At 46.7% G+C, this 24,685-nt stretch overlaps 1 protein-coding gene across 1 annotated transcript in view; it reads right to left on the reverse strand.

Annotated features, from left to right (window-relative positions):
* The window catches only part of LOC130131745 (neural cell adhesion molecule 2-like), a 156,043-nt gene that overhangs the window by 128,457 nt on the left and 2,901 nt on the right, over nt 1–24,685 (reverse strand). The window contains exon 2 of the mRNA XM_056301544.1: nt 11,962–12,036. Coding sequence (XP_056157519.1) covers nt 11,962–12,036 — 75 coding nt within the window. The remainder of the gene's footprint in view (nt 1–11,961; nt 12,037–24,685) is intronic.

Raw genomic sequence — 24,685 nt, forward strand, 5'->3', positions numbered from 1 at the left:
GGACTTAGATGGTAAGCTAGAGATATCAGCAGAGTCTTCCATGGCGGGACATAGATGGTAAGCTAGAGAGATATCAGCAGAGTCTTCCATGGCGGGACTGAAGGTAAGCTAGAGATATCAGCAGAGTCTTCCATGGCAGGACTGAAGGTAAGCTAGAGATATCAGCAGAGTCTTCCATGGCGGGACTTAGATGGTAAGCTACAGAGATATCAGCAGAGTCTTCCATGGCGGGACTTAGATGGTAAGCTAGAGAAATATCAGCAGAGTCTTCCATGGCGGGACTGAAGGTAAGCTAGAGAGACATCAGCAGAGTCTTCCATGGCGGGACTGAAGGTAAGCTAGAGAGATATCAGCAGAGTCTTCCATGGCAGGACTGAAGGTAAGCTAGAGAGATATCAGCAGAGTCTTCCATGGCAGGACTGAAGGTAAGCTAGAGATATCAGCAGAGTCTTCCATGGCAGGACTGCAGGTAAGCTAAAGAGATATCAGCAGAGTCTTCCATGGCAGGACTGAAGGTAAGCTAGAGATATCAGCAGAGTCTTCCATGGCAGGACTGCAGGTAAGCTAAAGATATCAGCAGAGTCTTCCATGGCGGGACTTAGATTGTAAGCTAGAGAGATATCAGCAGAGTCTTCCATGGTAGGACTGAAGGTAAGCTAGAGATATCAGCAGAGTCTTCCATGGCGGGACTGCAGGTAAGCTAGAGATATCAGCAGAGTCTTCCATGGCGGGACTGAAGGTAAGCTAGAGAGATATCAGCAGAGTCTTCCATGGTAGGACTGAAGGTAAGCTAGAGATATCAGCAGAGTCTTCCATGGCGGGACTGCAGGTAAGCTAGAGATATCAGCAGAGTCTTCCATGGCGGGACTGAAGGTAAGCTAGAGAGATATCAGCAGAGTCTTCCATGGCGGGACTGCAGGTAAGCTAGAGAGATATCAGCAGAGTCTTCCATGGCAGGACTGAAGGTAAGCTAGAGATATCAGCAGAGTCTTCCATGGCGGGACTGCAGGTAAGCTAGAGATATCAGCAGAGTCTTCCATGGCGGGACTGAAGGTAAGCTAGAGATATCAGCAGAGTCTTCCATGGCGGGACTGAAGGTAAGCTAGAGAGATATCAGCAGAGTCTTCCATGGCAGGACTTAGATGGTAAGCTAGAGAGATATCAGCAGAGTCTTCCATGGCGGGATTGAAGGTAAACTAGAGAGATATCAGCAGAGTCTTCCATGGCGGGACTGAAGGTAAGCTAGAGATATCAGCAGAGTCTTCCATGGCAGGACTGAAGGTAAGCTAGAGAGATATCAGCAGAGTCTTCCATGGCAGGACTGAAGGTAAGCTAGAGAGACATCAGCAGAGTCTTCCATGGCAGGACTGCAGGTAAGCTAGAGAGATATCAGCAGAGTATTCCATGGCGGGACTGAAGAGAGATATCAGCAGAGTATTGGATGACGGGACTTAGATGGTAAGCTTTGAATGAGATTCCTCCTTCACCATAAAAGTTCATTCAAACAGGACAATGAGCTTCTACACGACAGGACTAAAAAGACGGCTGCTCACTTTGCTGCTCTGAACAGCTGAGACCATCCAGCGCTGCTGCTGCTGCTGCAACTCGTCAAGCGAGCAGACGGCCTGAAATGATACGATTATGTCATAATCCTGGATTTACATAGCTAATAGGTCTGTAAAGGGGCCGAGACATATGCGCGGCTGTAAATTTCCCCCTCGTTTTCGGACGAGTTTATAAAGCAAATGCGCGCACATGTACGTGTGCAAACGCATACTACGTGCGCATGTACGTGCACCCACCAACCCCCCACCCCCATCCCACCCCACCCACACAGGAAACACATTTTGCGGGGCTGATCAAAAACCAGTTTGAACTCTGTTTAAAACTGCATCCATATGCCTACGTTCATCTGGTGACTAGGAGAGAGCTGGAGAGGACCATCTGCAGCCACCAGGTGCCCTCTGCCAGTAGATTCTGCAAACCGGAGTGTCAGCACTGAGGCCCGTCCTCCGCCTATCAATCAGCCCGAGTCCACAACTGAGAGCAGGAGCTCTCCCAGGATGAAACGGGCTGTGTTTCTTGCAACTACCGCTTGGTGCAATGGGGGAATCACAGCTCTGAGCTCATATGGAAATGAAACTGAACACGCCGAGGCAATAGAGAAAAACGGACAAAAAATAAATAAAAAATGTAAGAATTGAATCCTGAGCATTAAACTGTAAAAAGATAACTGACAGCAGTAGCAAGGGGAGTGGCCACTGGCACCCTCAACAGCTGCTTAATAACGGAAATATGTTAGTAAAACATGTTGTGTTTTTTTGGGGGGGGGGATTCCCCCCCCCCCTTTTCTCCCCAATTGTACTTGGCCGATTAACCTATTTTCTGAGGTGTCCCGGTCACTGCTCCACCCCCTCTGCTGATCCAGGGAGGGCTGCAGACTACCACACGCCTCCTCCCATACATGTGGAGTCGCCAGCCGCTACTTTTCACCTGACAGCAAGGAGTTTTGCCAGGGGGACGTAGCACATGGGAGGCTCACGCTATCCCCCCCCAGTTCCCCCTCTCCCCCGACAGGCGCCCAGACCGACCAGAGGAGGTGCTAGTGCAGCGACCAGGACACACCCACGTCCGGCTTCCCACCCGCAAACACAGCCAATTGTGTCTGTAGGGATGCGTGACTAAGCTGGAAGTAACATGGGGATTCGAACCGGCGATCCCTATGTTGGTAGGCAATGGAATAGACTGCTATGCTAACCTGACACCTTAAAACATGTTTTTAAGTCCTCTTCCTTAGTAAATACCTACATAATGCCCTTGAGCAAGGCATTTAAGACCCAGCGGCTCCACAGTTTAACACCAAATACGTAAATGAAACTCATGTCTACCTTAAAGCTTAACAACCCCAAACTGATCACCACAATGATTTAAAGTGTCCCCTTTCCATGTCTTTTGACGCTCTAGTTAATTTTGAGGACAAAGCAGATCTCCTCAGGATTTACTAGACGACAAAAAGGTAATCCTAGAAACATAAACGCCACATAAGAATGAACGGCTTTCCATTGCCTTTCACCACTGATTCACATTTCCCATCTGCGCTCTCACAAGGAAGGCATGACTATCTAACGTTGTGACACTCATCTCTTTGTGCCTGACATCATTACAAACATATCACTTCTTACGCTTTTAAAGCCGTGACAGCACACAGTCAGAAGTGTCAAGGTGGCTTGTGTGATGACAGCCCTACAAAAAACATTAAAGCGATGTCGTGATTTGATTCACAGATGATCTAAGACGACTTGGGTTGTGGAGCACCACGCCGTTGGGTTTTTCACCGTTCAGCCTTGCTTCCATGTACATGCATGTGTGTGTGTGTGTGTGTGTGTGTTCTTGTGAGACATCCTTCCACATGCTTTTATTCGTATAGCACCTTTAAAAACAAAGTTACAAAGTACTGCACAAGATACAGATACAGAAAAAATGAACAACATACAGTTCTCAGAAAGTTGAATCAGTTCATCAGGACACAACGTTTATTGGGAGAACCGTTTCATCACTCAACTCAGTGACCTCTTCGGTCTCAACTGACTGCAGGTATCCCCACCCTTATAAACAATCAGTGGCATAAGGACCGAAAACAATGATCGGTTTCATATGCAAATTGCCGTGACCGTGATGTGCACATCCTCTTTGACTGCTACGTGTACATCTATTGTGAAGAGGGAACAACCACCACTGAATGGGCGGGGGGGGGGGGGGGCTAAGAGTACATCTGTCGCCATCTTACAATGCTGTGATTGCAACCATTCCCAAATCCTCTGTGAATAGTACACATGGCCATTGTAACTGTAGTTGATGGTCACAGACAATTTGCATATGGAACTGATAGTTGCTTTTGGTCGTTATGCCACTGTATTGTTTATAAGGGTGGGGACACCTGCAGTCAGTTGAGACTGAAGACGTCACTTAGATGAGTGGTCAAACGTTTTTTTCAGTAAACGCTGTATCCAGATGAACTGATTCAACTTTCTGTCATTTTCTTACCTGGATTACTGAGCATGCATAAAGACAGTTATATAAAGAAAAGTGTAAATTATAACCCCTTTACGGGGAAGGAGATGGGTTTTAAGAATTTTTTAAAAGCTGTTTACAGACTCAGCTGATCTATCTCACAGAGGGGGTGAGACTGTTCCGGAGGGACGGGGCCTTGACAGCAAAAGCACAGTCCCTCTCGGATTTCGGAAAGAGTGGAGTATAAATAAGAGACCCTGGTTGGGAAATCTGAGTGGCCTAGAGGTAGAGGAAGGGTGCAAAAGTTAATAAATGCATAAAGGGGCAAGACCATGTAGGGCCTTGTATGTAACAAGCAGTATCTTGAAGTCTGTTCTAAACTTCATGGGCAGCTAATTAGGGGATGCCAGGATTGGCGTTACGTGGGATCTACAATTGGTATTGGTTAGCAGCCTGGCTGCAGCATTTTGCATGAGTTGCAGGCAGGACAGGGCTGCTTAGCTGAGACAGGAGAAAAGAGCCTTGCAGTAGTCAAGGCGTGACAAAATTAAGGTATGGATTAATAATTCTAGAACTCTGGTTGACAGCATTGATTTGATTTTTGCAGTGTACCAGAGTTGGGAAAAGCAGGTTTGCACAAGCTTGTTTATATGTGGGTCAAAGTTCAGATTTTGGTCATAGAGTACACCCAAATTTCATGAGGAGGGTTTAACATTGGTGGCCAGAGGGCTGATTCAGGGTTTAACTTCTGAAACAAACTTATCAGGACCAATCAGGAGAACCTCGGTTTTGTCTGAAATGAGCTCAATAAATTTGAGTGACATCCATTCCTTAATAGCTGCCAGGAAGTCATGAAAAGTACCAATATTACCCATACTGTTTGCCTTAGCTGAAAAATACAGCTGCATATCACCAGTGTTGCAGTGGAGAGACATGCAATGCAACCGAACTGGCTAACCAGAGGTAACATGTAAAGTGGGAAAAGGATGGGACCAAGGATTGAACCCTACAGAACTCCACAGAGTATAGGGGCAGCTGAGGGCACAAAGTTGTCTATGACAACCTGAGACTTCCCATTAGACAGATAGGATGAGAGCCAATTGACAGCCGAACCCGAGATATCAACCTACTTATTTAAACATTCAACCAAGATGGAGTGATAAACAATCAAGCAGGACCAGGATAGAATGTTTGCCATTGTCAGCTAGCATGAGGGTGTCATTTGTCACTCTTAGTAGTGATGTTTCTGTTCTATGCTGATGGCGAAAGCAGGATTGGAATTTATTGAAAATACTGTGTCCTTCGTTGACCATAAGGAGTTGCTGTGCAACGATTTTTTCAAGAATTTTGGAGATGAATGGTAGTTTTGAAATAGGTCTGTAGTGATTTGATTGGGTTGGATCGAGGGCAGTTTTTTTTAATAGGTTGGACACTTGCCATCTTGAAAGATAGATTGATAATGGACAGCAGGCTAGGGCCCAGGGTAGGCAGGACCTCTATAAGGAACTTGGGGGGATTACATCTCAAGGACAAGACGACAGGAGCATATGGGACACAATGTCAGTGAAATTGTGCAGCAATATCAGGGGAAATCTGTGTGAGTGATTGTGTTTGTGTGTGCATATGCACAGAACTGTGAGTACCTAACCAGTTGAAATGTTGGTCCAGCTACATTTTTAAGGCACTACATGAGCGCTGGCATTACTGTTTACTCTCGACATGAATGACTACGCAACAACTTGACAAGCTGCTCTTCTGGGGAGGAAGGCAGGTATACAGGAGCAAAAACATGACGAGTTTTCTTTGCACTTTCTATCTGTCCTACAGCAGTCAGACTAAAGGTTTATGGGGGGCTATTGGAAGCTGCCAATGAAACAATCAATATCAGCTGTGTTTCTGTGTTAATTTTCAAGAGAACAACCTGGTGAATGGAAATAAAACTTTAAATAAGTGCAGAATAAACAACAGAGTGTTGTATCTGAAAGGCACTCCAGGCAATATTTATGATCCCCCTCTCTGTTACGAGAGCAATAAAAAGTACCTGAAATACTGAAGTGGTCCCAGACAGCCGCAAAAGGCACATTACTGAGTAGACATGCCCCTTGGCACCAAAATTAGCTGAGCTCACGCCCCAAAAACACTCATGCCCTCTCCCTGAGCTCTGGCTCATATTAGCTGGCACTGATGCCATTGTAGTAATTGATTTAAGTCTCCAGGGAAATAGCTAGCAAGGACAAAAGAGCTGTGAGCCATGTAAAGGAAGAAAGCATCTCACCACAGGGTTGGCGTCCATTTGTGTGTGTGTGTGTGTGTGTGTGTGTGTGTGTGTGTGTGTGTGTGTGTGTGTGTGTGTGTGTGTGTCTAGCTCCAGGACATCAACTTAATGTTATAGTGACATAGTCAGATCTCTCACTTTCTCTCCCCTACCTTTGTCTTAATTGCTCTCTCTCCTTACCTATTTATGTCAAGGCTGATGTGCAAAGCTATCTTAAACTGGGAAAAACCAATGCCATGCACACGGTCACCCAGTAATATCTGCTCCAATTGTATCACAATGTACTGTACTGGACAAGCTGACCGTAGGGGGAAACCAGGAAACTGTAACAAAAACTGGAGGCCATGACAAACAGCGCTGTCCATTCAAGTAGGGCAGCTGAATAATTCAATGTTATCGTCTATCATCTCCTGATGTTACTGTATAGTGATGACATTTGGATTTTGTCATATCATGACAAACAATTTGGTGGTCTAAATTAATGGTAACGAGAATATGTTACCAAAGATTTCTGACAAAACTAGACCTGAAATATCTGAAGGGAGTATTGTTTGAAATCTAGTTTTAGTTTGATATTATAGTTAACATTGCCAAACAGTTCAACGTGATGAAAATCAGTTGGATTCTTAAACAGAGTAGTTTTACATATGTAAGCAGATATTGTGATATATAGTGATACATCGATCAACCGATCTATATATTGATCACATATATATGGCTGTGCAGAGGACAGACCACAATAATCCAGTCCGTCCTCTGCACATCCATCACTGTCTGGTTTGGATTGGCCACCAAACAGGACAGGGACAGAATACAACGGACAGTTGGGTCTGCAGAGGAAACCACTGGTGCCAACCTGCCCTCCATTCAGGACTTATACACCTCCAGACTCAGGAAACAGGTAGGCACCATCACTGCAGACCCATCACACCCTGGTCACAACCTGTTCCAACTCCTCTCCTCTGGTAGGCGCTACAGAGCACCGTACCCCAAAACAGCCAGATATAAAAACAGTTTCTTTTCACGAGATGTCATTCAAATTAATGCTTAACACTGTCAAATAAATCCAACCGTGTTGTATATACTGTACTGTACACTGTACGCACACTGCTACGCTCCGTCATGTCCATCTACCTCAGACATGTATGTAAGTAACCTGCTAGCATCTATTTCAGCATCTCTGATATATTCTCTGCACCACTGCACCTTATCACCTCTTATTTCACCTGTATAAGTCAATCTTTGTGTATAGATCTGAAGATTGTTGTGTTGTAGTGTTGTTATTCTATGTTAAGTACACTGAGAGAGCCACACACCTGGGGTCAAATTCCATGTTTGTGCAAACCTACATGGCCAATAAACACGATTCTGATATAAAGATATTGATATCGTGTAAGATTTCCTTATGATTATCATGATATTTTCCATACCTACAATTAATTATTAATTTTAATTAATTAATTATCTACAACGCCATGTTTAAGTCAGCCGGACTTCTGTGTTGCATCTTAAGTACACACTGAAGGACCAAGGGGGAGACATGTTCAATCGTACTACAGGGCCCACAGATGGATTATCGGTAGAAAGAAATAGTGAGTGCCGGAACTGTTGTGAGAACATTTCCACTGTATTTCATTGCCACCATCTACTCTCAAAAAATATGCTTAAGTTATGCATCAGTTCTTACATCATAATTGACATTTGAAGATTTCATGCAAAATTAATAAAACTCATGCAACTTAATTCTACCAATCTATATATGTTGCTAATTCTTGTTACTGAAAAAAAACCCTTCAAAACTATTTAATACACTGCAAATGGAAAGTAGATTTCATTAAGATTGGCATTCAAGCACAAACATTAATCGTGTGTTATCACAAAAAAAATCCAGAAGCTTTTGTGCTCCATGTCAGAATCACAATCATCCTTGTGTGGCCATGCATGTTTACACATACACAGAATTTGACTCTGGTTTAGTGGCGCTCAATATATAGAATAACAACACAAAAATCTTCAGGGATACATACAAGGAGCGACTATATACAGGTGAAACAGGAACACAACAGTGAAACGGTACAAAGATGCTGGACTAAATACATCAACAGGTTACGTTACATACATGAGGTAGGCGGTGCATACAACTAATTTGTCTGCTTTTTCAAGCTGGGTCACATTTAAGGGTGTATTGTAGTTATCCGTGTAACACAAAAGAACATGAGGCTGTGCAAATGATGCTCATCTCGGACAGTAGTCTACCTATAGGCCTGCATCGGTTAGCTTTCGGATGTCTTAAAGAACATCTTGCTCCTCTGTGCAGAGTTTCTCCAAAGCCTCACCTCTGCAGAAGGAGGCACAATGGATGAAATAATAATGTGCTACTTATTTACTAAGAACCAAACGATAAGTAGCTCAAAACAGAATGTGAGCAAATTCTAACTGATGTGCGTTATTTTTGTGCATATATTACGGTGTGCACATGTGAATGAGTAGGATGAGCTTCACGGTACAATTGCCTCTGATTCCATCCATCCATCCATTACCCAAACCGCTTATCCTGCTCTCAGGGTCGCGGGGATGCTGGAGCCTATCCCAGCAGTCATTGGGCGGCAGGCGGGGAGACACCTGGACAGGCTGCCAGTCCATCACAGGCCGCCGCCCACCACCACACACACACACACACACACACACACTTTCATACCTAGGGACAATTTAGTTCGGCCGATTCACCTGACCTACCTGTCTTTGGACTGTGGGAGGAAACCAGAGCACCCGGAGGAAAGCCACATGCAAACTCCACACAGAGGATGACCCAGGACGACCCCCAAGGTTGGACTACCCCGGGGCTCGAACCCAGGACCTTCTTACTGTGAGGCGACCGTGCTGACCGCTGCACCACCATACGGCCCTAATGGAGGACAATTTTTTTTTTAATTTGAAAGTGTGCACATATTTTTTTCTTGTGCCAAAAGAGACGGCTGTTATTTTCAAAATGTTTTTTTTTTTAATTTATTTCTGATTTTTCCCTTTTTCTCACAATTTAGTGGCCAATCGATCCCTATTTTAGTTCAAACACCCACCCTCGTACTGCATGCGTTCACCAACTGCATCTCTCCGGCCGGCAGTCTGAAGGAGTTGCCTCCCCACTTCCGTGACAAGGCGACTCCGGGCCGAACCACTGCTTTTTCCAACACACCCAGAGACGCATTCACGTGACGAACACAAGCCGACTCCGCCCCCCTCCCGAAGACAGCGTTGCCAATGATTGCTGCTTCATCGAGTCCGGCCATAGTCGGATCTGACGAGACCGAGGCGCAAACCCCGGTCCCCAGTGGGCAACTGCATCGACATAAAGCTGATGCTTAGACCGCTACACCACCGCGAACCCCAAAATCTGTTTTTTTTTAATAGACACTGTCAAAATGTCCCACTTCTTCTCTCTCAGCCATTTAATTCACTGCTCTTCCTCTCTTATTTCTTGTCTCACGCCTCACTCTCGGTTCAAAGCGTCGGTACAAAACACCCCTTAAGAAGTCTGGGCTGTGATGGTATCAAAATAATGCATCATTTAGCAAGAAAATATGAAGGGCGAGGTAACTCTGCTAAGAAGAATCCATCCTGCGCTTCATGAATTGATGAAGAGAAAAACTCTGAAACACGTTGACATGTTCACTATGGTAATCCAAGCAAGATAAAAGGGCCAATGAAAATGAATAATGAATACGTTCAGGTTTGATTTCTTTTTTTAATTCTTACTGTTACATGTTTTTGCACTGAAAAACATGTTATTCATTCTTGAGTCTCATTATTCAAATCTGCTTCTCGCATAGAAAATAGGAGAAGATTCAGCTTTATTCATACCCCTGACAATGTTGTGCAGATGACCCAAAGGCTAAGGATTTCATAGATAACAATAAAAAAAATATTATATATACACACACACATACACACACATATATATATCTATCTATATCTATATCTATCTATCTATATATATCTGACACAGTGATCGGCTATCCCAGCAGTCATTGGGCGGCAGGTGGGGAGACACCCTGGACAGGCCGCCAGGCCATAACACACACACACACACACACACACACACACACACACACCTAGGGACAATTTAGTACGGCCGATTCACCTGACCTACATGTCTTTGGACTGTGGGAGGAAACCAGAGCCCCTGGAGGAAACCCACACAGACAGGGGGAGAACATGCAAACTCCACACACAGGACCACCCAGGACCACCCCCAAGGCTGGGCAACCCCGGGGTTCGAACCCAGGACCTTCCTGCTGTGAGTTGACCCCACTAACCACTGCGCCACCGTGCCGCCTGAGATATTGTCACTTGTTCCTAACATTTTTCAGAAAGTACATTTTATCTCACACTTTTGTCTGACGTTCTGCTTTTTCACTTTTATAAGAGTCTTAAAACAGATTTATGGATGCAGTGCAAGAATAAATCACAACTCTATTTTTTTACAGTGCATGCAATCGTACATACACCATTCATCTAGTTTCTGGGTATGTTTCTGGTACATCTCACAAAACTCTCTCCTCTCCTGCATTTCTTCAAAGAAAATAACTGATGAAAAAAAAAAGAAGTCTACTGCGGAGTTCGGCTTCCTATTCTTTTCCTTTGCCAATCCGTATTCATTCCAGGCCTGATTTCGAGTTAAAGCCCAGAAGTCACTTTCGGAGAGTTATTCTTGACTTTCTTGCGGCTTCACCTCAATATCACGGGGCTTTTGCTTTCATTCCCTAGCTTCTCCAGCCCGCTTCTCAGCGCGGCGTTGTTGGCGAGGCGGCTCTGGGGAAGAACACCTGAATGGTAAACACGCGCTTCGGCACAGACTGCCCACGGTGTGAAAGTGCAAAAGAAATGCAAAGAAGAAAAAAAAGAGCCAGGCCAGGGACGCTCTCTTTCATGCACCCAGCAGTGAATGATAGCTACTTATCTTCCACCTGCAATGTTCTTTCACTGCTGTATACCATTCAGCCGGGGCCTTTCAATCATTTCCATAGTGATTCCCCTTTTTTCTGTAAGCCGCCTCCATCCCCCTCGGCTTTACCTTTAAATATTTTCCTCTGTCAATGCTTACCCTCCATTCCTTTCATTCTATCCAACTCTGCCTTTCCACACCCCTTCCCCGCCACCTCGATGCGAATCGGATCCTGCACGTGGCCGAGCTCCCGTGTGTCGCCGGTGCCCGGGCTGTTTAGCTGCATGCCGAGCTGGGCTGGCGGAGGAGAAGAGGCGGCCGGCAGGAGGTGGTGAAGGCCTGCCAGAGTGTGCTGCCACCTTACAGAGTAGATGGCACAGGGATCGTCCTCTCTGTTATACGCAGGGGGGCTCCTCGCTTTGCCTTGATGTCGGAGAGATGAGGCGGATGCATGAGAAGGGCTGCCGGTGACCCCTTGTGTGAGTCGAGCTGTGCCAAGGTCAAAGGGTCTCTCACCATCCAGACGGCATGGGCTGTGTTTTGTTTACTGTCATACAAAGAGCGAATGGACTCGCTTTTCTCTCAGCAATTCCCCTAAGACTCCCTAGCCATCATTAAATACACACACACAAACACACACACACACACACACACACACACACACACACACACACACACACACACACACACACACACACACTCATCGTTCATGCACAAAACAGAGCTATCTTACCTGTGCAGATGAAGAACTTGGATTCTCCAACGCTTAACTCTACTTTGCTGAGGGATATGGACACCTGGAGGGCGGCTGAAAGAGAGAAATGGAGAGAGAGAGAGAGAAAGCAAAGAGATTACAACAAAAATACAGGGACTGGGAAGGAGGAAAATAAAGTGTTCCATCCTTTATCCAAACCGCTTATCCTACTCTCGGGGTCACGGGGATGCTGGAGCCTATCCCAGCAGTCATTGGGTGGCAGACAAGGAGACACCCTGGACAGGCCGTCAGTCCATCACAGGACCGACACACACACATTCACACCGAGGGACAATTTAGTACGGCTGATTCACCTGACCTCCATGTCTTTGGACTGTGGGAGGAAACCCACACAGACACGGGGAGAACATGCAAACTGCACACAGAGGACCACCCGGGACCCCCCCCCCCAAGGTTGGACTACCCCGGGGCTCGAACCCAGGACCTTCTTGCTGTGAGGTGACTGCGCTAACCACTGCGCCACCGTGCCACCAAAAATAAAGTGTCGTCACGGCAATAACAAGAGGAACAACGCTTTTCGGCTTTTCCCGTTCAGGACCAGTTCAACATAATAAGCCACCATTAATTGGGGGGAAAAAAACCTAATTTCTTCTCATTTTCATTTTGAAAACTGCACGTCAAATTCTCCAGAGTATTTCCTGTTTGATGCTGTAATTAGTGAGAACTTTCCATCATATAAGAGCAAACGTTCATATGCAATTTACATCTTTAGTTATAAAAAAAAAGCTTTTCAGGTAATCACACAACATCCCCTAAACGACGACATACAGAAGATCAAACGATGCGGTTATAACCACCGGCTGAGCTGTTAGTACCAGTGTAAAGCATATTTATACAAGCAGAAGATGATTTGATGGTTTGAATTTGGTGATATAAAGCCCCGCGGCTTTTATTGTCAAGTTTGTCTGTTGCTGTTTAATGGGATTCTCTGTTCAATCAGTCTTCACAATGACGCCGTACTGTACGTCACACACACGGGCGGGCGGGCGGAGGTTCTAACTAGGTTTGCCAACCATTCCTTAAAATAAGGAATTGTTCCTTATTTTATATATACTATATATATATATATGTGTGTGTCTGTATAGTGTAAGGCACATTATATTTGTTATGCCCATGCCGCCCCGTCCATCCAACCCGTCCCCTTGTTCCTTATTTCCATTTGAAGGAGTTGGCAACCCAACTTCTAACTTAGTTCAGCAATGATTCAAGAACACAGTTGCTGTGATCATTTCTAATAATTAGAAAGAAAACCCCATCCATCTAAATCTCAACTCGAGGTCTCACACGGACGTGTCTGGCAGCGCCGCGAGGTCGCCGTCCTCCAGATAGCCGTCCGTCAGATAGCCGAGCAACAATCACGGACCGTTCGTCCAAGCTGGCCCATTGTAGCCGGCGCTATCACCAGACAAAAGGGGGCCATTTTGTGCAGGTCTTCTAGCACCGGGCGTGAAAGGTCGCGAGCACCGGCTTGAGGTTATTACAGTTAAAGAGTGACTCTTGTTAGCTAAGAACAGACCGAGGGGAAAAGGACAGACAAGCACAAGGAAATGAAGACGGAAAGAAGCAGAGAGAGCGAGAGAAAGAGAGAGTAATGAGAAAAGACTGGCATTTCAGCAGGGAGACGCTTCGTTTTTAGGACACGCTTCATCACAGCCGACACATTCTCATCTGTGCAGGCTCCACGCCGGCGTCAGGCAGCTTATTGGGTCGTCGTATCTGATAGCAGCTTATGCTCGCAGCGCAGGGCTATAAGCCCAGGTAGCAGTAACAACACGAATCTGGTGTAGGATCAAACACCCGTCACCGCGCAGGTCTGCTTTCATCTCAGCACTTATTTCCTTTCATCAAATTCCTTTTCCACTCTTCCCATGTCTGTCGACTCTTCTTCCACTCGGTATGGAAGACCAGCCGCGCGTATAAGACGCTCAATTATGTATCAGCTATGTGCAGCCTTTTTGTGATACCGTCTTGGTGTTGTGAGCCGACAAAAACAGGATCCAAGGACAACTAGGAAATGACTATAGTGGCATATACAGTCCAAAACACACACACACACACACACACACACAAACACACACAAACACACACACACTGAATAATAATGTCAATAATGTTGGGATGTCCGGGTGGTGTGGCATCTACTCCATTGCCTACCAACACAGGGATCGCTGGTTCGAATCCCCGTGTTACCTCCGGCTTGGTCGGGTGTCCCTACAGACACAATTGGCTGTGTCTGCAGGTGGGAAGCCGGATGTGGGTATGTGTTCTGGTCGCTGCACTAGCGCCTCCTCTGGTCGGTTGGGGCGCCTGTTCGGGGGAACTTGGGGGGGAATAGCGTGATCCTCCCACGTGCTACGTCCCCCTGGGGAAACTCCTCACTGTCAGGTGAAAAGAAGCGGGTGGTGACTCCACATGTATGGGAGGAGGCATGTGGTCCCTCCTGGATCAGCAGAGGGGGTGGAGCAGAGACCGGGACGGCTCAGAAGAGTGGCGGGATAAAACTGGGGTAAAAACAAAGTCACTTTTCTCAGATGTTGACAAAAAACAGTGGGGTGGGGGGGGGGGGGCAACCTTTATCAAGCTGAAGACACAGGTGAGTGACTGAGGGAGCTCGTGTGTGGAGGGTGGTTGCACTCAGATGCAGCATCAGCCCAAACTACAAAAGATGAGCTCCAACAAAAACACAGGAACCTGTCTGTCCTCCATGGCAGAAGTCTGCCTACAGATGGCAGTATGGGGACACTGCCGCCTCTTCTGAGCGGTACCTGAGGGTTCTGCAGGATGAGGCGGAGGACTGGCGTCGTGGCCTGATTTGAATGAACCGAGTGAGCTGAGTGAGCAGCATCACTTCCTTAAAACATTGAACAGTCACTGGCGTACGCCTACAGGGAAACGACGAGGGCGTCAGCGTGCTCATTTAGGAAGACGTGAACATCTATACATACATACATATACATGTGTAGGGTCTCACTCGTACACTCACGCGACAGGTACATCTTAAAATGTGTTTGCACTAACATAATTCTCTGCCCCGCCACGTGATGGGGATAAGCCGCACATGAAATATTTACTTTGACATGTTAAGGATGGATACACACACGCGCAGAACGACACGATGTGGCCATACATGAATAATCATGCATACTGCATGACATTCATACATACTCTGGTGTATTACATGCACGCCTGCTGACACACAGGCGCCGGCACACACACACACACAAACATGCACATGGGTGCAGACACACACACACATGTAAAAATGACACACTCTTCCCTCCCCCAAATGACGTCAAGACTCTCTCGAGAGGAGCTGAAGAAAAATCTTGTGACTGCTATTCAAAATAGATGCAATTACTTGCCCCGGGATTGACTGACCTTGTCTGACACCGTTTAACCCGGTGGATCCCCCCCCCTCCCCCCGCACCACTCGTCTCGGACTTCAGGCAGACTGGAGTAAATGCTTGAAGCGGTTTAAAGGATTTCCATTACTCATCGATCCGGGTCAAGTCTGCTATAGAAGTGATTGATCAAGTCGTTCAAAAAAGCCTCACGGACAAATGTAATCTCAAAACTTTCCCAGGTTGGAGCAAATAATTACACTCCTGACTTAGTTGCATCTCCCGTCACCTGCTTGGCTGTGTATCTGTTAAGCTGCAAAACAATGACACCTGCAGAAAATGACCATTGTCAAGCGTTTTCAACCCCGTCTGACCCGGTTAGGACGTAAAAGGGGTGATAATTACACCAACGCCGCGGTTTTCTGCAATACACACCTGCTTATTTACAACCCGGATCAATATGTCAGCAGCAAGACAGACATTCTGCAGCGATTATTAGATTCACAAGAAATGCTGAAAACTAGCACAGTAAGACGGCATAAGTCATGCCTCGATTGCCATTTGTTCAGTGTTGCAGGCGCTCAATACTACCATATGGCTACCCATCGATGTCGACTGACAGTAAGTTGCCTTTTGGATATCTAATCACAGGATCCTGAGTTTAACCTTCTATATTTATGCGATGTGTGAACAGCTTGAATAAATCTGGCTATCAAGAGTGGGATTTTAAGGGGCATCCGGGTGGCATGGCGGTCTATTCCATTGCCTACCAACACGGGGATCTCCGCTTTGGGTCCCCGTGTTACCTCCGGCTTGGTCGGGTGTCTCTACAGACACAATTGGTCACGTCTGCGGGTGGGAAGCCGGATGTGGGTATGTGTGTGTGTATGTGGGGGGGGGGGGGGGGGCTGGGGCGAACAGCGAGATCCTTCCACGCGCTACATCCCCCTGGCGAAACTCCTCACTGTCAGGTGAAAAGAAACGGCTGGTGACACCACGTGTATTGGAGGAGGCATGTGGTAGTCTGCAGCCCTCCCCGGATCAGCAGAGGGGGGTGGAGCGGTGACCGGGACAGCTCAGAAGCATGGGGCAGTTGGCTGGATACAACTGGGGAGAAAAAGGAGGAACCCCCCCCCCCCCAAAAAAAGAAGAGTTTACAGACAAATTCACTGTGAAAGGAGCAACTGTAGCATAGATGCTGGAGAAGCCGAGAGGAAAGTTTTGATGTTTTCGTCCCCCCAGTCATCATCATAGCTCACAGGGTAGCATCACACACAAACACTCGACAGGCCCAACCACTCATCACTATCAGAGGAAAAGGATTGATGTTGCTTTTTATTAGGGGTCTAAGCATGAAGCAGTGGAGCCCTATTGATTTTGCTAGGGTTCTTCTTCATCCTCATCCTCTTCCATAACAGCTACCGCAGTTAAACTTCGCAAATAGGTTCTGATCTTTAGGACTGACTGCCGACATATTTGTGTGTTGCAACGTGTGTTGCACATTGTTTGCTTCGGTGATGATGTAGGCATGCTAACCGAAACCCAAAAACAGCAAGCTGTGGGTAATGAATAACGGAGACGTGTCCTCTCGCCCCTCACGCCACAGCGATGTCTAGCTGCTGTGAAGAACATCTCTGTTTGTCATACCAGACAGCACAGGTGACAGCGGAGGCTGATGTATGCAGCCATGTTTCATGCTGCCGTCATGGCCGCATCACCGTGCAGCAAGTGGCGTGATATGTAAAGCATCGAGAGTGACATAAAGGACAGCTTGAAATCCAATTTAGACAGCCAGACTGAGAAATGCATCTAGAAATCTAATCTGAATCACGTCTCAAACCACCCAGGAATGTGATTTAAACCCGACTCGCAAAAATTGGTTTACATGTGTTATTTTTGTTGTCCAGACTTGATAAAAGCATTCCGATTCCTATTTTGATACGCCAAAAATCCGATTCGAGCTGCCAGTCTGCACGTGGCCAAAATCTCACCCACTACTCGTGCGACAAAAACTGCATTGTTGAGCTACACGTGCCGCTTTAATGAGCAATATTCTTGTAACTGATCTGCTATTTCGTGTACTCTGTCATGTGGCCATGAGTTTTGGCATACATTTCCCACAAGCCCGTCATGACTCAGCAAAGTGTCGGAGCTGAGATGTGGCCCATAACCTCCTCTCCAAGCAGTCTGGGCAGCTTAATATAAACTCTGACTGAAGTCGAAGGGAGGTGACAAGAGCCAGCAAAAGGCCTTCCTACCTTGAAGGCACCTTAGACCTCCTTTCAAAACCCCCAACAACTACAGCTGAGATATCATTAAGCAAGTCACTTTCGCCCAAATTTCTCTGATGGAGGTGCCAGTGGCTATCAGTAGATGGCTGCGCTGAGCAGCTCCAGGGTGTGGAAACCCATGATGGTATGAGGGTGAAAACGGACTCAGACTCAGATGACTATTTATCCTGAAAGGGCAATTCAGTTCTACAGCATACAAAAAGAAAAAACAAACTCACAGGCAAGCAGCAATATGCCAGAGACAACAGATCAGCACATGGGTACAAGGAACACGAGCAGCAACACACACTCCGGCACATTCAGCGAGCGACACACTCCAGCACTCTCGGATCGCCCCGTAACTGCAGGCTTCCAAAGGGAGCCAGGTGAAAAAGCAAACAAAGATAAAAACACCGATTATAATTCACACAAGTTTAAGATAATGTGGCATTCATTTAAAACAACTACTGTCGGGGGCATCCAGGTGGCGTGACAGACTATTCCGTTGCCTACCAACACGGGGATCGCCAGTTCGAATCCCCGTGTTACCTCCGGCTTGGTCAGGCGTCTCTAGAGACACAACTGGTCGTATCTGCGGGTGGGAAGCTGGACGTGGGTATGTGTCCTGGTCGCTGCACTAGCGCCTCCTCTGGTTCGTCGGGGTGCCTGCTTGGGGGGAGGGGGAACTGGGGGGAATAGCGTGATCCCCCACGCACTACCTCCCCCTGGTGAAACTCCTCACTGTCAGGTGAAAATAAGCGGCTGGCGACTCCACATGTATGGGAGGAGGCATGTGTTAGCCTGCGGCCCTCCCCGGATCGGCAGAGGGGGTGGAGCAGAGACCGGGGCAGCTTGGAAGAGTGGGGTAATTGGCCAAGTACAATTGGGGAGAAAAAAACGGGGCGATAAACAAATAAAATGACTAGTGTCGGCATTTAGTAACCTGATAGAAGGAATGTAGGACTTCGAGTAGCGATTTGTTTTCCTAGGGGGCGCATTATAACGCCAGCCTGGGGGCATTACAGTGAATTCACTGGACAGGACGTGGTCAGATTGGCTGATCATTTCTTTTGCTTTCTGGGCCACATGTTGCTCCCAGAGGGAGCACAAGCCTCTGCTGGAGTCCAATTATCTTGGAGCAGACCATAACCATACAGTTTAGGCTGTTCCTGTCTTTCACAGACAACTCATTAAACCAGCAAATAAACAAGAAAGTTAAGACTTTCAATAACTGAGTGATAAAAACGACATAAAACAGTGTTGCAGACAATAAAAGAGTTAAGCTTCTGCATTAAGGGAATTGTCTGTGGTCCACGTTTGACAACCGACTCTGTGCTCACATCAAACTTGAGTTGAGTCGAACACTCTTCCGAAATACTTATGTGTCGACAATTTGAACATCCTTGCCATGTATAATGCTAGCTTTTGGTTTGTCGCTATTTCCCCAAAAATCAATGATTAGGGCCTTACTTTTTGCTACACTGAGGTCGAGGAAGTTATCATCACACCACATAACAAGGGCAGGTAGGGCACAACCATGATCTGACTCCGAGCCCTGGAGACGAGACAATAGGGCGGTGTCATCAGATAGCTGCCCTCCTGACAAGTCCTGCAGCTCTCTGTGCACATGATAAAAAGCAGGGGGGACAGGGCAGAACCCTGTGGTGAGCCGTATTTGAGACCGCGGTGTTGTCCGTTCATTAAAACCTGCTGGATTCTGTCCGTTAAAAAATCCAAAAGCAACATTAAAAGTAGATGGGGTCATTTGAAATAAGAAGCAAGTGGCTCAAAATATGAGGCAGCATCTTGTCAAAAGCTGAAGAAAAATCAGCAAATAAAAGTCTCCCACGGGATTTGGGTTTCTCAAGGACAGCAGTGAAGATAAAGTGTGTGCATGTTCAGACTATTTCTTAATTTCTGAAGAGAAGAGAGAAATAAAGAGGAAGGTGGTCATTTGAATCCGCAGCTAAAAAGACCAACTGACCAAAAGTCTCCTCCACACTCCAGCAGGGCGACACACAAACCAGCTTTCCCGGTGGTGGCGATGGTGCTCGCGTAGTGTCATTACTGCGTGACATCTGGAACCGATGCAGCAGTGTGCAAAACTTGCCAGCGTTTAAGACGGTGTGACTAAATCTCGAGCAGACTACAGCAGGGTAAATGCGGCGTTGCATTTAGCAGCGGGCTAAATCCAGTGTTTGATTGACAGGGTGGCGAGTGTCCAATCAGCTGGCAGGGGGAAAAAAAAGGATGGTATTCTGTAATCCTGTACCGCATAAAAAGCTCTATTATAGTTTGGCACGGCCAAATAAAATGCACTGCACCGAGCGGGTGTGTGTGTGTGTGTGTCTGCATAAATGTGTGTGTTTAAGTTATGCACACAGAGCAGATAGGGCCCGAGGCAAAAATGCTTTGCTTTAATTGTCTGTGATTTGGTGGAGGAGTTGAAGGGAAGTCTTTCCATGAGAGATACACAGAGACGGAGAAAGAAGGGGGCAACGCGAAAGAGGAGAGGCAGAGCAGCAGCAACAGAGGGAAGGAGATAAAACACTAATTACTACATTTTATATTCGTCAAACCTGTGGGTCCTGTGCACGTCGACGCCTTCCTAAAAATGCATTAGTCTTTTAATTGACTTTAACCTTTTTAGGAATGCAAAGGAGGAGAAAAAAGAACATGTGTGTGTGTGTGTGTGGGGGATCAATTCACCTCCTACTAAAACACATACGTACGTGTCCAACCCCCTTTTTGCAATATATTTTTCATAAAAGTGGGTCACTTCTTCTTGTTTGCTCAACTTTTGTGGGAGGGAGCAGGAAAATGGGAATTCTGAAGATCCCATGGAAAAACGCGGAGGACTGGATGTGGAGCACAACAGCACCTTAACAGCTTGGATTAAAAGAGCTGTTATTAAAACGGTCCACGTGGAGAAACTAGGCTGTCACGTCAACCGAGGATTAGGAAATGATTGTCGTGTTTTACATTAAAGGGGGGAAAACGGAGGAAATTGTGCGTTGGCTCGTCACTAATAAAAAAAACTACAGCCTATGAGGCGACACACAAAACCACACAAATGATATTTTGCAAACTGAGGCATGATATATCCTTGTCAGACGAAGATGACGTCAAAACATTCATTGCCTCTTTTTCCAGGGGTACGTAAGTACAAAAAAAAAGTCTTGATTAGAAAAGCCGCAATTTATTGCTTCGGCTTTTAAAATTTGAGCTGGAACAAAAAGCCATTTTTCACAATAAGTGGACGTCTATGAGTGTGCCTGCATCTGCAGCTCATGTTAATGTTCCTCAGCTTGTCCAAATGTGCTTCCCGTGCATCCCGAACACCACATCTGTCCTCCGCCTCACTTCTGCTGGTCTGCCTCACTGTCTCTGGGGGGAGCAGAGATGAGAGGATGGTTGAGGAGTAGAGAAGGACTAGACCAGAGAAACATGAGAGGAATAGAGTGGACGGAAGAAAACGGAGGAAGGGACAGGCCCACTGTATCCACCAAACCAGGTCCAGTCATACTTGCATGCAGTATTGGACGGTGTACACGACAGTGATTGGCAGGTCGGCTCTTTTCTTATGAGCCAATTCTTTCGAACAGCTTAAGGCAATTAACCGGCTCGTTTCCAATAATTATTCTTTTTTTTGGGGGGGGGGGATTTCCCCCCCATTTTTCTCCCCCATTGTACTTGGCCAATTACCCCACTCTTTCGAGCTGCTCCACCCCCTCTGTCGATCCAGGGAGGGCTGCAGACCACCACATTCCTCCTCCGATACATATGGAGTCGCCAGCCACTCCTTTTCACCCGACAGTGAGGAGTTTCGCCAGGGGGACGTAGCGCGTGAGAGGATCACACAATACCCCCCAGTTCCCCCTCCCCTTTGACCAGGTGCCCAGACCGACCAGAGGAGGCGCTAGTACAGCGACCAGGACACACCCACATCTGGCGTACCACCCGCATATACGGCCAATTGTGTCTGTAGGGATGCCCGACCAAGCCCGAAGTAACACGGGGATTTGAACCGCCGATTCCCGTGTTGGTAGGCAACGGAATAGACCGCTACGCCACCCGGACGCCCCGGATAGTTATTCTTTTACCTCCGATACTAGAATAGAGCCCATTCATTACCTCGATCTGTTCAAAAGACTCTGCTCAACCCAAAGAGCCGAACCGCCCATCACCCGTACGCGGTTGAGCGCCGGGTTCCCAAACGGTTTCTTCCCGTGACCCGCCAAATATGTTGGACAGTGTAGCAAGCAATGAATTTCCCTTAACCGTTGAAACCCCAGACAACTAACAACCCCCTCTGTATCGTTCATCAGTGTAGTATCTCCCTTCAGTCCTCAGCCTGCTCACCATCACATCATACACACAAGACACGGCAGCAATACACACTGTTCTCCGTTATAACACTGTAAGAATGGACTCAAAAGGTATGAAAATAAATGTTTTCTTTCTTAATTTTTTAGTTTAAATAGAAAAATATTGGATCATAAAAAAGAAAATAAATGTCTAATTTATTTCTCTGTCCTCAAACAAAATGTGTTTATTGTTTATTCTGGCCTCCAGCTGAGATTAACTTGTGGCTTCCGACTGAGATTGAAAACCACCGATTTAAAGCACAACATATGGCCAACTATTATCTCTCTCTGCCTCTCCCTGTCTCTCTCTCTGTCTGTTTGTCTCTCTCTATCTCTCTCAGTCTCTCCCTGTCTCTCTGTGTCTGTCTGTCTGTCTCTCTCTCTGTCTATCTGTCTGTCTGTCTCTCTCATACAGTTTCTCTGTCTTTGTTGACCAATTGTTTCCTGATTTCTAACTTCTTCCTTAAGCCTCTTCTGCCCCGGGCTACAATGGCAGTGATAACCCTCTCCGTGTGTGTGTGTGCTTCAAACTAGTAACCTCGCAGTAAGAAGACAAATTGTTAACACACAAAAACACACATACTATACGTGTGTGTACCTGATGGCACAAAGCCTAAACTACCATTCCCTCACATACAAATATACACACATGGTCATTCTCTCTTTCACACACACACACACACACACACACACACACACACACACACACACACACACAGTAAATACACAATGCCTCCCTTCTGAAGTGATGAAACGTGGTCTGGCCTGGCATTCATGTTTCCCTCCCCTTTACAGAGGACCTTTCGGAAGCGACCTGTGAGCAAATCCGGAATGTTCCTCTCTCTCCCACCATAGCACAGTACATCAAAGTCCTGAGCTAAGTCTGTATCTCCAACATACACATACACACACACACACACACACACACACACACACACACACACACACACACACACACAGAACTCACATTTGTGTTGACAGAAACTAAGTTCTCCGGTCCAGCTCCATTCAGCTGCAGCAGCCGTTTACTGGTTGTGTTTAACAGAGGAATAACTTTTTCTTGCTCATGAACCTGGCACAGCGTGCCATGCATGCATCCACATGCATCCATGCATGCATGCATGCATGCATGCATGGGGTTCCTTCGGGTGCTCAGGTTTCCTCCCACAGTCCAAAGACATGTAGGTCAGGTGAATCGGCTGTACTAAACTGTCCCTAGGTGTGAATGTGTCGGCCCTGTGACGGACTGGTGGCCTGTCCAGGGTGTCTCCCCAGCTGCTGCCCAATGACTGCTGGGATAGGCTCCAGCATCCCGCGACCCTGATTGGGATAAGCGGCTTGGATAATGGAACGGAACCTGGCACAGCATCATCCATCACTGACTGTTGCAGTCGGACTTCTGTCATGTGGGAAACTCTCCCCCCCGGGCCGAGCGGGCTGTGGATGGTGCTGTGGCGGGTTCACGTCTAACATGAAGCGCTCCCACAAAAGCACGGTTCGACGAAGAGCTCAACTTAAAGATGCTATGAGGATTTTTCTGGACTTTGTCCGTCCCTGTGGACAAAAGCCGTAGTGTTTCACGGAAGGACAACATTTTGCATAAGCATTGCTTCTTGTTGTAAAGACCTACGTTTACCCTTGAGTAGTTGGTGAATTTATTTTGAAGGGAGGGAGGGAGAGATGTGGAGGTGTTTTCGATAAAACACTCAAGATATACAGAGATGAGGTAACTTGTCTCTAACTTGTGTCTCGTCTCTAATTATTTTGGCTATGTGTCCGGTCTGTGTGCCGTAACTCATTCCATCACATTTGGAATCATTATGCAGTAATATCCACAAACATGTCTCATGCCTAGACGGAGTATCATATATCTATCTTCTTGCTGATGGACTCATGAACTTCTGCATCACACGGCGTGACACCGTATGTGTACACAAGGTGTCCTGAAGCACCTGCATGGAGACACAGCATGTGCTCCATGGTCTTAATGTGAAACCTCCACCCTGGATTTTGAATATCAACGACATGCAGATTAGGTTGTGGGTTAAGGTTAGGGTCAAAGGTTAGGTACTCTATAACCCGCCACATCTCACACAGACGTGGAAGTCACTGTCAACCCGCCACGTCTCACAGACGCCGAAGGGTATCTTGTGCATAATATACTGATACTCTCCCGCTAGCGTCAGTGTTTGGGGTGCACTGATATCACTTTTTAACTGCCGATATCGAGTCCAAGTACGAACCTTTATTTACTGGCTGATGCAACGCCCCTATCTCCTCCGTTACCTCTGCTGAATAGTGCAGACTTAGACCATTAGTTTGGGGTCAGTGAGCAAAATAACTGAGATGGAATCAGTTTTTTCCCCACCACTAAGGAAATGAAGGCTTCTATGTGCCAAAAAAGTAGTAAACTGAATCAGAGAAAAACTCCCACAGCAGCTATAAAGGTGGACAGGGTAAGTTACCCCCCCCCCCCCAAAACAACAACAATGCTAACACGTCCGAGTAGCGTAGCAGTCTATTCCATTGCCTACCAACACAGGGATCGTCGGTTCGAATCCCTGTGTTACCTCAGGCTTGGTCGGGTGTCCCTACAGACATAATTGGCCGTGTCTGTGGGTGGGAAGCTGGCTGTGGGTATGTGTCCTGGTCTAGCGCCTCCTCCTGTCGGTTGGGGCGCCTGTTCGGGGGCAATTGGCCGGAT

Source organism: Lampris incognitus, chromosome 21 (genome assembly GCF_029633865.1).
Source record: "Lampris incognitus isolate fLamInc1 chromosome 21, fLamInc1.hap2, whole genome shotgun sequence".
Classification (NCBI taxonomy): domain Eukaryota; kingdom Metazoa; phylum Chordata; class Actinopteri; order Lampriformes; family Lampridae; genus Lampris; species Lampris incognitus.